Here is a 13,551-nt window from a genome sequence, read left to right as displayed (position 1 = left end):
TAGGGAAGTGGGGGGCGCTATGGGGGACTTTTGGGATAGCATTGGAAATGTAACTGAGGAAAATAAGTAATAAAAATATTAAAAATTAAAAAAAATAATAAAGTATAATTCAGGCAGGGAGCAGAGAGAACTTGATTGATTGGATGAATATCTAGAACAGAAGTGATTCAATCAGGATTGTAGTTACTAGTGTAGCGTTCTTCCTCTCTCTCTCTCTCTCTCTCTCTCTCTCTCTCTCTCTCTCTCTCTCTCGTGTGTGTGTGTGTGTGTGTGTGTGTGTGTGTGTGTGTGTGTGTGTGTTTAAACAGGGAAATCCAGAATTCATCCTCAGGTATATCAAGCTACCCACATATATAGATGTGACTGTAATATGTTATTATGGCAAATGGCAAATGTATATGAATCTGGAGCTTGTGGGAAAGCTCAGAATCTGAACACACAACCCTTCTGCCATAAAGAAATGTGCTAAAACCATGAGAGTGCATCGGAGAGACTGAGGACAGATGGAGGGAGACCAAGATCCTAAACCTGAGTCCGGCATTCTCCAAGGCTTATATGCTGACAAAATGGAGAGGGACCAGCAACACAGACTAACGTGGTCAGAAACAGGGATTAAAAAACCTAAGAAGCCAACTGACAGGAACTGTTGGGGAGAACATGGTGGCTGTATGATAGGGCTGAGAGTCAACACTTCCTGGTGATGTGACAGCCAACATACTGTGCAAGGGCAGCACATTAGTCAGTTTATAGTAATATTGGTATACACAAACTTACCATGTTACCAGTCATATAAAAGCACAGTATATAAATTATGCACAGTATACAACACTTGGTGATACTTCTGGCTGTGCTCACTCTGCTAGCCATCATTACTTCAGAGTGTAAGTTACCTCTACAGCATTTTTAAGGTCTGGAAAACACAAGGCATCAGCTTCACACTGCTTCTACTCACCACATCTTTTGATTGTGTGCAGAGGCTACATCCATGATGAACACAGATAGCAGTCTGTGTAAGCACACAAGAACAGAGTCACAGGACTGACTGACTTAGTAATCCAGTCCCCAAACCATATCACCACCATTAAGCCACGCATGGCTGCATTTTATAGACTATTGAGTTGAAGAAAGTTTTGAAAATCAATTTCAATATAGGGATAGGAAATAAAGCCAATATGGAGTGAATTCAAGATAAATAATAGGGAGATTTTTGCCTTCTGTGCACAAAAGATTAACTGGCTTGGGAATTGCCCCGATAGCATCAACTAGAAAAGCAGACAAAATATCTGAAAGAACAGTTTCACACACTAAACAATAGTTCAAAACTGTGACCCTCATGAGAAAGGAAACTAATAAAGGAACCTGAAGTATGCCCCAGGCTCACACCAGAGGCACTTTCTATTCTACCACACAAAAAAGGGGAAGCGAATGTGAGTCTGGTGGACCCAAAGATGAGATCAGAGTATGAAACGGCTAAGCTGGTAGAACTCATGAAGTCACGTGCAGAAAAGAAGAGGTGACCTGAGTGGGGGGGGTCAGGGGGGAGGGGGGGAGATACACTCCAGAGCTAATATGCATAATGTATAGAAGGAAACTCTTCAGGATGAACCAGGAGACAACAGGAGACTAAACACTTCCAGCACTTACACAAGATGAAAACAGAGCATATTCCCACACCCACAAGGAATGCAGAGATCTCACGATACCTTGGGTAACAGGTGGGAGTCCTCAGAGGGACTTCACAGTGCTGAGGCTTAATCGGTCTCAAAGACCATCAAAATAATCTTAACTATATATTAAAACAAAAAAATCTAACACCTTAGAGATGTACATTAAAGTCCAGCATCTAACATAGCCATGTCTAACAACCATTAGGAAAGGGGCTGGAAAAATGGCTTAGCCATTAAGAGCACTGTCTGCTCTTCCCCCTCAGGACTCAGTTGCAATCCAGCAGCTCACAGCCATCTGTAACTTCAATTTCAGGGGATCCAACATCCTCTGTGGGAACCATGGACTGATGCACAGATATACACACGCAGGCAAGCACTCAGACACATAAAAAATAAACTTTTTCATTAATAGACATGTAAAGGAGAAGAAAAGATCTATAGTCAGGAAAAAATTTAATTACTAACAAAAGACCAGAAGTTGTATAGGTGATGGCATTATTAATGCCCTCAGAAACAACTATTTGCAATCTTATAAATGTATATAAGTAGGTAAATGTGAGGATAGACCAGTACACTATGTACTGTAGACACAAACAAGAATAATCTGTTTCTGTGAATAAACTCTTATTTGACCATGTATTTGTTCACTTACTATTACAGCCACTTTTGCACTGACAGCAGAACTGAAGAACTATAAAAGGCTAAGAACTGGAGGTGGCTTGCAGCCTTAATCCCAGCACTACACAGGAGAGGGAGAAGCATGGGTTCCCCTGAGCTACACAGCAAGACTGTCAGAAACACAAAGGAGAGAGAGAGCAGTAACTCAGCTGGCACAGTGCTTGCATTGCAAGCATGAGGTCCTGGGTCTGATCCTCAGAACTCATGGAAAAAAGCAAGGAGAGACAGCCCAGGCTTGTAATCTCAGAGCTGGGGAGGCAGGGACAAGCTGGTCCCTGGGGCTCCCTGGAGAACCATGCCAGACCACTGAGATCTTATCTCCATGAAAAAAAAAAAAAAAAAAAAGAAATAGGAGCTGGTGCCTAGAAAGATTGCTCAGTGGTTAGCAGTGCTTGCTAACAGAACTTCCAGAGAACCCAAGTTCAATTCCCAGCACCCACACAGCAGTTCATAACCATGTGAACTCCATGTTCCAGGCAATCCAATTCCCTCTTCTGACATCTTCGGGCATCAGGTACACAAGTGATGCATAGACGTGTATAGTGATGCATAGAACACCCATAACTTTTCTTTAAATTTTTTAAGGAGGTAGACAGCACCTGAGAAATGGCACCCAAGGTTGTCTGTCTGTTGGGTCCACAGGATTGCACACATGTGCATTCGTGCACACACACACACACACACACACACACACACACACTAACACACAGGTACTCACATATATAAACATGCAACTGCATACACATACTCTTGACAGAATCAAGAACTAAAATAAATAGGTAGATAGATAGATAGATAGATAGATAGATAGATAGATAGATAGATAGATAGATAGATTAGGTAGATAGTAGAGAAATAAATAACAAAATCAAAATAGCTGTAAGGAATGCCTACAAGGTTAATGCTCTTCCTGAGATGTATCTGAAACAAGAATGTTAAAGCCGTGCTTAAGCAAAGCACATGTGACCTTTGAGTTTAACCTCATCAACACTCCTTAACCATAAACCTGAATAACGCACTATCAACCAACCCACATTGGCACTTATAAAATGAATTCTTCAGGATAAGAGAAATAAGCAAACCAGCTTTTCCTTTTACTTAGTGTTTACACTGAGTTAATCTTTGGCCGCGGTTATAAATTACATCCTTCGAGCAATGTAACTCCACAAGCCACAAATCATATATACAACCATTGTTAAGACACTTGGAGGTTTCTCTCCATCCTGCCAAATCTCAAGAATGCATTATCTCCTTGTAATCCTGCTACATGCTGACTGCCCATTCCATCTTTTCCTGCTTGTCTCCAATAAACATAATGTAATGGTTATTCAATTCATATGGATGGCAGTTCCCATAGCTGTCAAATGCCCATAGGCTGGAATACAGATCTGGTCAGTAGATTACTTTGCATACCCATCTTCTCAAGCTGTATGTAAACGTATGGCATCTAAGACTATACTGTGTTTTAAGCAGATGTCTAATAGGTAAAACAAATAAAAACAGACATTTTTCTGAATCATCCAGAAGATGCCATCCATAACCCTGCACGCTCAGCATCTCAGCCTCTCTTTCAAATTTCTTTTCAGTCTCCTACCCACCACCCATCACCCCCCCACCCCCAATCTCTTCTTAAGTCCAGAACAACCTGGGCTCTGATTAAACACTGACTTACCAACCCAACCCACCTCCCAGTTCCTCCTCTGTTGCTTTGGTCTCACTTTTATTCAAGCAGCAACTTAAACAAGCCCTCACAGCTCACCTTGATTGCTAGAGACCCTCCTCCCCTTGCTTTCCCATTCTCCACATAAAAGTGGTCTAGTGAGAAAGCTGCAGGGGAATTACTGTGGCTCAAGAAAACATCTGCAGGTAAGAAGATGAAAAGAAGTAGCTATCCTGTAAACCTCCCCACCCAGGGATGCTTGCCCTTGATCCCAGCACTGCACTCTGGAGGCAGAGGCAGGCAAATCTCTGTAAATTCAAGGCCAGCCTGGTCTACATAGTAAGTTGCAGGATATCCAGGGATATGTAGAGAGACTTTGTCTCATGGATAGATAGATAGATAGATAGATAGATAGATAGATAGATAGATAGATAGATAGATAACAAAAAAATTTAAAGTATATTTTCCTGAAAGTCTCCTAACCCTTTCTAGTCCCACTATTGTAAACACAGAATGGATACGGATGCCTAAAAACAAACCAGCTTTCGGTCCTTCCATCACTGAACAGCTGAAACAGATCTTTACACGTAAGAAAAGCATACCTACTTTTGCTCACACTGCTGTTCTTTGAACGTTCAGTTTACTTGTGGCAGAAAGCTTACGCAACTCGCTGACCATCCATCCCTGATGACCCTAACAGGGTCAAGCAGACTGACAGCAGCACAAATAACACATGGCCAGATCCTGAAGAGCAGGCTCTGTGCATGATCCACCACAGCAGACTCCTGAAGGCAGCGATACCAAAGACACTACACCTCCGGTTCTGCCTTACCCTCACCAGACCTCAACACACACCCTGTGTGAGAGCAGCCTTGCCCCTTCTCGGGCTATATGAAGAATGCAATAAAAACTAAAAACAGTGCAGGTTTTCACCCCTATTCTAAAACAGCCTTCTTGTTAATTATGTAACATATATTAACATAAATGTAAGGGGACTAAAATTGTACCTGTTTTGTTTGCACCCTGCCTCTGATGTAAGTACTAATACTACACGAAGGCAGAAAAGAGATGGAGAAATAAGTAAATATGAAAACTCCAAAATATAAATAAAACCATAGGCAAAGAAAAGAACCACAGCCACACGTCTTCACACAGAGGCAGAGGCTGCCCGCTGTGAATGCAGTAATTCTTGGTTATTTCCTCCAAACTGAAACCTTCCCTCTTAAAGGAAGGAAGGAAGGAGGCTCAGAAAGCTTACAGGGCCCAAAAGGGGAAAGACACCTACACTTTGACCTTTCCCATGTGTGTCACTTGCCTTTCCTGTGGCTGACACCTGACAAAAGCAACTCAATGGAGAAAGGTTCAGGGTACAGTCCACCGCGGCAGGACGTCCTGGCAGCTGGTCCCATCCCACCCACAGTCAGGCAGCAGGGAATGATAAACACTTGCTCCCTCTCCTCTTTATTCAGTCCAGGACCCAGTGGGGTCACAGGCCTTTGAGGAGAGTCTTCCCATCTCAGTTAACCTGATCAAGACAGTGCTTCACAAGCCCTCCCAGAGGCCGACCTAACCTAGAGTCCTCACAGGTCTACGTGGAAGCCCATTTCCTAGGCAACTCTAGATCCTGTCAAGTTGATGATCCGAATTAAACGCCATACCTCATCAGGTCCTTTTTGATCTACTACTACTCAGAGAGAAATAAAGAAAAGAGTTGTTCATAATGATGTAATTCAAAGAGTCCAAAAAAGAAGCTATGGTGTATCATAAGAGAAGAAACCGGAATTGATGCCTGGAACGACTTCAAAAGGGAAATTTCCTCTAAAACCAGTATCTAGCATCCTTCGTTCTTAAAAAGTTAAAATAAATTTCAACCTATCTGTAAATGTCCCATGGAGCACCGAGCTATAAAAGCAAAGCATTATAATAGAAATATAAAGCATCCTACCTCTCAGCAGTAAATGCAGACTCTGTGTCGATGTAGACCACAGCCCCTTCCAATCCTCCCAGGCTGGCGGGTAATGTAGCCAAGACACTCATCATTACGCAAAACTGAGTTTTTCCGCAACCTGGTGGACCTGTAATCTAAAAAACAATGTGCATGTTATATATGTGTATATAAAATTTGTATAAACATTGTAAGCTGGCCAAAGAAAATTATTTTAGAATTTGCTGGAAAAAAAAAAATTCCATAACCTTGGTTCGAAGAAAGAATTAAGCCATACTGCCCTAAGACCCCCCCACTGCAGATAGCATGCTAACTTTTCTCTTATAGGTTGATAATTAGGATATATATCCTTGGGAGCAATGAGAAAATGGTCACTCGGTCAAACTCCTTCTGTGCTTTGTTACCAGATGTGAAATTATAATTGAGAAAGGCTAGAAGTGTCACTCACTCACTGTATGTTCTCCTGTTGACAAATGGCATTGTGAAAATACTACTGAAGAATTGACTGCTGGGCAACATAGGGCACAGTCACCTGTCACTCAGACAGGGTCAGTAGATATGGCATAGTAACACAGAGCTTGTCTGTCCTGTCTTTCTTTTCACGTTTTTATTTTTTATTTATTTATTTTGGTTTTTTGAGACAGGGCTTCTCTGTATAGCCCTGGCTGTCCTGGAACTCACTTTGTAGACCAGGCTGGCCTCGAACTCAGAAATCCACCTGCCTCTGCCTCCCAAGTGCTGGGATTATTAATTTTTACTTTTTGAGAAAGGATCTCACTGTATAGCCCTTGGCTAGCCCAGAACTTCCTATGTAGTCCTGGAACTCAGAACTCTGCCTCTGCCTGAGGCTGAGATTAAAGGAGTGTATCACCACACCCAGCTGCTCATCTTTTCATCAAAGGTGTGCCCCTCTGTAAATTCAAGTTTACAGTCTTTGCAGTGGGATAACCAGGAAGCCTTTGTGATTCAGTGAGTTCTCATAAGCTCTCCTCATCCTGTCACAGACGACTACAGATCCTATCTTGTACAGCCTGAGTGCTCTCCCAAAGGCTCACACCCTTTGAGCTTTGTCCTCAGTTCACTGGTGTTTGAGGTAGTGGAAACTAACAGGGTCATGCTGATGAAAGATAATTAGGTCAGACAGGAGGACAGAAGGGATTATTGTCCCTCTTAGTCCAAAGGCCCATTCTGCATACAGTATTTTCCTTCTTGCTTCTTGGCCATAATGTAACACAGCCAGGTGGTTTTTGCCAACAGGCTAGAGCCATGTTGTTTGGATCTTCTAGCCGCTAGATTCTGAGCCAAATAAACCTCTCGATTATATAAAAGTACCCAGCCTTCAATATTCTGTTACAGCACATGGTATAGTAATAGACTCAAACAGGTTTCCATAAAATCCAGCCAATCTGATACGATACCATCTGAAATGTTCTTTTTCCTGTCTAACATCAACTTCTTTGTTGTCAGATGCCTAACAATAAATAAAATAGAAAAGCTAAAAGATTTTTTACAAGAAATGTCCAACTACCCCTACACCCAACAATTACCATTTTATGGCATTTACAATGCTATCTTCTGCTATACTAATCTGTCTGTCCATCTCTCCATTTGAAGATTTTTGTACTTCAAAGTAAGTCAAAGGCACCAAATATGATTTCTTCCAAGAATTCTGCATGCATACCATTCTAGAGTTTAATATGTACAGTATTTTCCTTTTGAATTTCTCATTTGTAAATATAATCTACCATTTCATGAATATGAACACTAGACACAAATTAGTTATTTGTTTATGGTACTAGGGACTGAACTTAGGGGTCTGTGTGTTTAGGCAAGCATTCTAATGCTGAGCAATAACTTCATTCCTATATATGTAATTTAAACTCCTACCAAATCAAATTTTACTACTCCCAGGAAGTGACACAGACATTACTATCTAATCAAGAAGTTTTAACAGGCTGAGCCAGGTGTGGTGGCGCATGCCTTTAATCTCAGAATGAGCATTGGAAAAGGATGGAAACGATGACGCAGTTCAGCAGTAAAGTGCTTATCTAGCATGGGTTATGTCCTGAGTTCCTTGTCAGTGCTACAAATACAGGCAAAGACCACCTATGTGCACGAAGTCCTTCATTTTTGAGGCTATACCTTCCCTGATAACATCTTTACCTCAATGAGATTTTCTAAAGAAAAATCCTTAATGGATTTCAATTTGCAACAGAATCTAGCTATTAGCCTAGATCATACTATTTATACTTTTCAATATTTACACTTTACAATCCTTCTTAATATTTCTACATCATTGTTACTATTAGTATTATTACTCTTTACTCCTCCTACTCTTCTTCCTCCTCTTCCTCTTCCTCTTCCATAGTGTGCATAGCCCACATGTGAAGGTCAAAGGACAACTTTAGCCAGTAGATTCTTCCACCTGAAGATCTGGAGATCTGGGGACTGAACTCGGGCTTTGGCTGGCATGGCAAGCACTTTACTCTCTCATCCATCTCAATTTCCCCCTTAAAAAAATTTTTTTTTAAAGAGGGGTCTCATTTTGTAGTCCTGGCTAGCCTAGAACTCACTATACAGACTAGGCTGACCTTGAACTCACAAACATCCACCTCCCTCTGCCTCCTGAGTGCTGGGATTAAAGGTATGTAACAAATCTAGCCAAAAATATTTTTAATTGCTTTAAATATATAGCATTCTTCCTTTGATTGACCAAGACTGAACAGTTTGTTTTGATCACAAAAACTCCACAAGTCTTTTATCATTACCAAAGTCAACACAAATCAGACTGTTCATTGCGTATCGTGACAAAAGAGACTCCAGTCAGTAGAAGTTGCACGTGAATGCTGAAACTGAATAAATCCATGCATGTTAGAGTGTGAACTGATGAAGAAATGGGGGAGCAGGCTGTCTGCCCACAAGTTTTGTCTATTGCCAGGTCTTGGATATATTCTCTGATTTAATGAGATTAAAACTGCTAAATGGGGGCTGGTGAGATGGCTCAGTGGGTAAGAGCACCCGACTGCTTTTCCAAAGGTCCGAAGTTCAAATCCCAGCAACCACATGGTGGCTCACAACCACCCGTAATGAGATCTGACCCCCTCTTCTGGAGTGTCTGAAGACAGCTACAGTGTACTTATATGTAATAAATAAATATTTTAAAAAAAACCTGCTAAATGCTTGGTGATCTTAGTGGAATGTAATATAGATAACATATATGAAAATATGCAATAAAGTATCAAGTATCATGAAAATATACTGTATTAATTTACTATTCATTCCATCTTCTAAAAATAGATACCTAAAAAAAGATTAAGTAAAATCTCATTTGCTCTGACCTATCGCTTTCATGTGCGACCTTAATACAGTCTGGGGAAACACAATGTCACATGGGTAATGATATCTGGGCTTGTTGGCTCATTTGAGTTTGAATTAAACTATAGTAACTATTTCTAGTATATTCTTCATATATTTTTCCTTCGTGTGTGTGTGTGTGTGTGTGTGTGTGTGTGTGTGTGTTTATGGACTGCCAGGAGTAAAATTTCATTATTTTTCAGGTTTATCTATTGGGGGAAAATATTTCAACATTAATAAAGTTAGCTTCAGACAGTTTAGCCCTGAATTCTACCATCCAAACCACAAGATTTCAAGTTGTGTTCAGTTCCCAGCTTCAACCCAGTGATGGTTACACAGAGAAAACCTGCCGAGTCAGAACAAAGTCACTTGCTTCTTGGAAACTCAGAGTGAATGAACTATTTACACACAGAAATACCTAGAAGATAAAAGTCAGTTGCACATAGTTAAGCTGATACCTTAACCCCTCTCCATGAAAAATCAACAACAACAACAACAACAACAAAAATACTAAAGAGAAATTCTTAGTGCAGGCCTTTCAAATATCAGTAGCAACATAGCAAAAAACCAGTGACTCACTTGGTGCAGGCCTTTCAAATATCAGTAGCAACATAGCAAAACACCAGTGACTCACTTTGAGGAAAATTACTATTCCCCATAACAGAAAATCTACTATCACTCACTCCAACCAAGATTGCATGAGTGAAAAAGAAGGTAAAGCCTAGACCAGCTAGGACCTCAAATCTTACCAAGTTAACTCTGCACATCTGGGATTGGGGCAGCAAGATAGTGCACTTTGCCAAGCCACTACTTGGCAAAAGAAAAAACTAAGGCTTTTCTAGCTCAGACCTGAAACAAGACAGCTCATAGGAGCTGCTTTTTTTTTTCCCCTAGCAACCCCCTTCCCCTGGGCAAGCATCTAAGTACTTGTCTGTATTTGCTCAAGAATTATGCAGAAATATGATTAGGTCTTCAGACCTTCATACTTCATTTTATAACTACCTCTCTGAATCCTAAAACCTGAATCTCAGAAAGGCTACAATCAGCCTTGTGAAAGAAGACCGGATCTTAATTTATCGACCATCAGTGTGTGAAAGCTTACATCCAACACTCTCTCCACCATTACTATATACTGACAACTACTGTGTGTGTGTGTGTGCGCACGCGCTTCTGTGTGTGAAAAGAGATGACCAGAGCAGGAAAAAACAGGACATGGAAATGACAGACGTTCCAAGTTGCACAGTAAAAATGAAACAGCATGAAGTTACAATCATTATCCAATAACAGCACTTCCTGAATATGCTATGTGACCCATCCTAAGGTACCATTAGGAATCAGTGTATTTATAAAGTAAGGAATGATAAAGAAACCAACAGTACATGCTAAAATCTTGTGTTGACTGGAGCCTTTCACAGCAACACATCAGGTAAAGAAATCGTGTGAGAGCAGCACACGTAAGAGATCACCCCCACACACACACTTTTCCCACCACTATGGCTACAAGTGGACCACCAAACCCAACTGTAACTGGACAAGACAAAACCTATGTATGTTCACAGATCTGTAGGTCCACAGGAAGAAAAATTAAGATTTGCCACAGTTCTCAGCAGTAATCTAAGGACCCATGTAAGTCTCACACCTTCCTATTGCAGGCCCTACAGGTATCTGAGCTTACAAGCCTTCCTCTTACCACCTCTTGTGACCATGTAGGACACACTAATCTTACCAATGAGAAGGAAAAAAATCCTGAGTTGTGACTTTTACCCATAAGAATAGGGGGATGTTAAATCAGGACTCTGGTTCACTCTGGGGAACATTAGAATTTATCCACTTATCTCAAATCACGAAAAAAGCTTACAAATGATCAAGGAAATACAAATAATGCAAATATTTGGGAGTGCTCACAGGTTGGTCTTCCAGAGGTACTTGTGAACCAAGATACACAGACTTGGCATCTTTTAATTGACAAAAGCTTGGACCATTGCCCTAGACCATAAACCCTAGATCATAAAATGAAACTATCTTTTAATGGTATCTTTTTGTTTGTTTGTTTGTTTTGTTTTTTCGAGACAGGGTTTCTCTGTATAGCCCTGGCTGTCTTGGAACTCACTCTGTAGACCAGGCTGGCCTCGAACTCAGAAATCCACCTGCCTCTGCCTCCCGAGTGCTGGGATGAAAGGCGTGCACCACCACGCCCGGCTCCTAATGGTATCTTTTTAAAGTTTCTTTTACATTGATTGATTGATTGATTGATTGGGGAGTACATCACAGTGTGTATGGAGATCAGAGGGCAGCCAGCATAAGTCAGCTCTCTCCTCCTACCACATGGATCCTAGGAATAGACTTGGTGGCAAGCACCTTTACCCACAGAGACATCCTGCCAGCCCCTGGCAAGACAACACCCTCTAAATACAACTCTGGCCTTACCTACTCACAATAACATCTATCTTGTGGACTTTTAGCAAGGACAGTATTGACCCCAGGAGTAAAACTCCGTTTTTGAGAAAACAGTAGCTTATTGTTTTACATTTGCACAGTAGACACACAGTATAGAAATAAATGCATAGCATATCTATAACATTAGATTTGCCATGGACAGTGAAGATAAAAGAGAGTTAGGGGGGAAAATTAAAGGCTCCTTAATTTATGATAATGAAAAAATAATAGTTGATAATCATTGACATAATACAAACTTCTAAAGTTTGGCTTCAACCTTATCCTCACTGTTCCTTTTCAATTATAATAGATTTAGAATTACTTGTTTATATATTCCACAAGTAAAAACTCCTGGTTCTGTAAGGCAATCCGACAAAGGCCTTGGTTCCCAGGACTGCTGCTGCTGAGGCTCTGCGCGAGCACTGCTTTGACTCTATCTACTTCCTACCTCAGTGCTGTAACTGATGATGTAAATAACCGTGCCCAGATTCAGTGAGTTCACAGAAGTTAAAATGGATGATAAACACATTCTGAGATTAAAAGGTAAAGCTAGGGAAGAGCAACTATAAAAATGACACAAGAGTGTTCCCAGGTTTATATTTACTCCCTCCATCACTTCCAGACCTCTGAATGAGAAACAAGATTGTGTTATACCATGGTACTCCACACCTCTATTACTTGTCTACTGCTGTAAACAATCACCACAGATTCAGATGCCTGAAGGAAGACTCATTCATTATCTTAGAGGTCTGATTCCTGATGGGCTGAACAGAACTCTCTGCATAGGATCTCATAAGGCTAAAATCAAGGTTCTCAACTGTACTGGGCTCCAGTCTGGAAAACTGAGCATCAACTCCCAGGCCCAACCAGGTCGTTGGCAAAATCTGTGCTTCTGCTCTAGGTCTGAGGTTTCTTTCTCGTGTTCATCTGAGAGCTTGGAACGTGCTTATTGTTCCTGGTGGCTGCATGCGTTCTTGGTTATATACCCACTTCATCTCCAAGCCAGGAACACCGTCAGTATCCCCCATGCTTTGAATCTGTCTTCCTCGTATCAGTGGGAGAACAACGATCACTGCTTTGGGGAGGTCACAGGATGAGATCTCGGGGCTTTCCTGTGAAAGCCACTGAGCCGTATGACATACCTTAATCATGGCGATGGCATGCCTTAATCACAGCCATGGCATCTCACTGTACTCACAAATACCAGGGCTGAGAATACAATGTCATTGGGAAGTGCCTTAGTCACTGCTTTATTGCTCTGAAGAGACACCATGACCAAAGCAACTCTTAGAAAAGAAAGGGTTTAATTGAGGGCTGGCTTACAGTTTCAGAGGCTTAGTTTATTATCATCATGGCAGGGAGCACGGCAGCATCCAAGCATACTGCTGGAGAAGTATCTCAGAGCTACATCCTGATCTGAGAGCCAAGACACACTGGACCTGGCATAGGCTTTTGAAACCTCAAAGCCCACTCCAGTAACACATTTCTTCCAACAAGGCCACGCCTACTCCACCATGGCCATACCTTCTAATCCTTCTAATCCTCAAACGGGGTCACTCCCTGATGGCTGAGCATTCAACTATATGAGCCTATTGGGGCCACTCTTATTCAAATCACCACAGGAAGCCACTTTAGAAATTTTGCCAGATATAATGTCTCTGAGAACAGAGACCTAGTACCTTAATAAGTTAAGGAGTTTTTTATTATATGCACATATAAATGCATATAGACATTTGTATGCACACTAGTAGACAGCCAGTCTTTCAGATGGACCCAGTGATCCTCACCCTTTGTATTTGTGCCTTTTGTGG

General features: G+C 41.3%; 1 protein-coding gene across 2 annotated transcripts in view; it reads right to left on the bottom strand.

Moving 5' to 3' along the window:
- Rad51b (RAD51 paralog B) overlaps positions 1–13,551 on the bottom strand; it is a 512,935-nt gene that overhangs the window by 486,025 nt on the left and 13,359 nt on the right. For both annotated transcript variants that reach the window (XM_029484370.1, XM_029484371.1), the window contains exon 5: positions 5,951–6,087. In XM_029484370.1, coding sequence (XP_029340230.1) covers positions 5,951–6,087 — 137 coding nt within the window. The remainder of the gene's footprint in view (positions 1–5,950; positions 6,088–13,551) is intronic.

The sequence above is a fragment of the Mus caroli genome, chromosome 12, assembly GCF_900094665.2.
Source record: "Mus caroli chromosome 12, CAROLI_EIJ_v1.1, whole genome shotgun sequence".
NCBI classification, from domain to species: Eukaryota; Metazoa; Chordata; class Mammalia; order Rodentia; family Muridae; genus Mus; species Mus caroli.
This window is presented reverse-complemented; position numbering and strand designations above follow the sequence as displayed.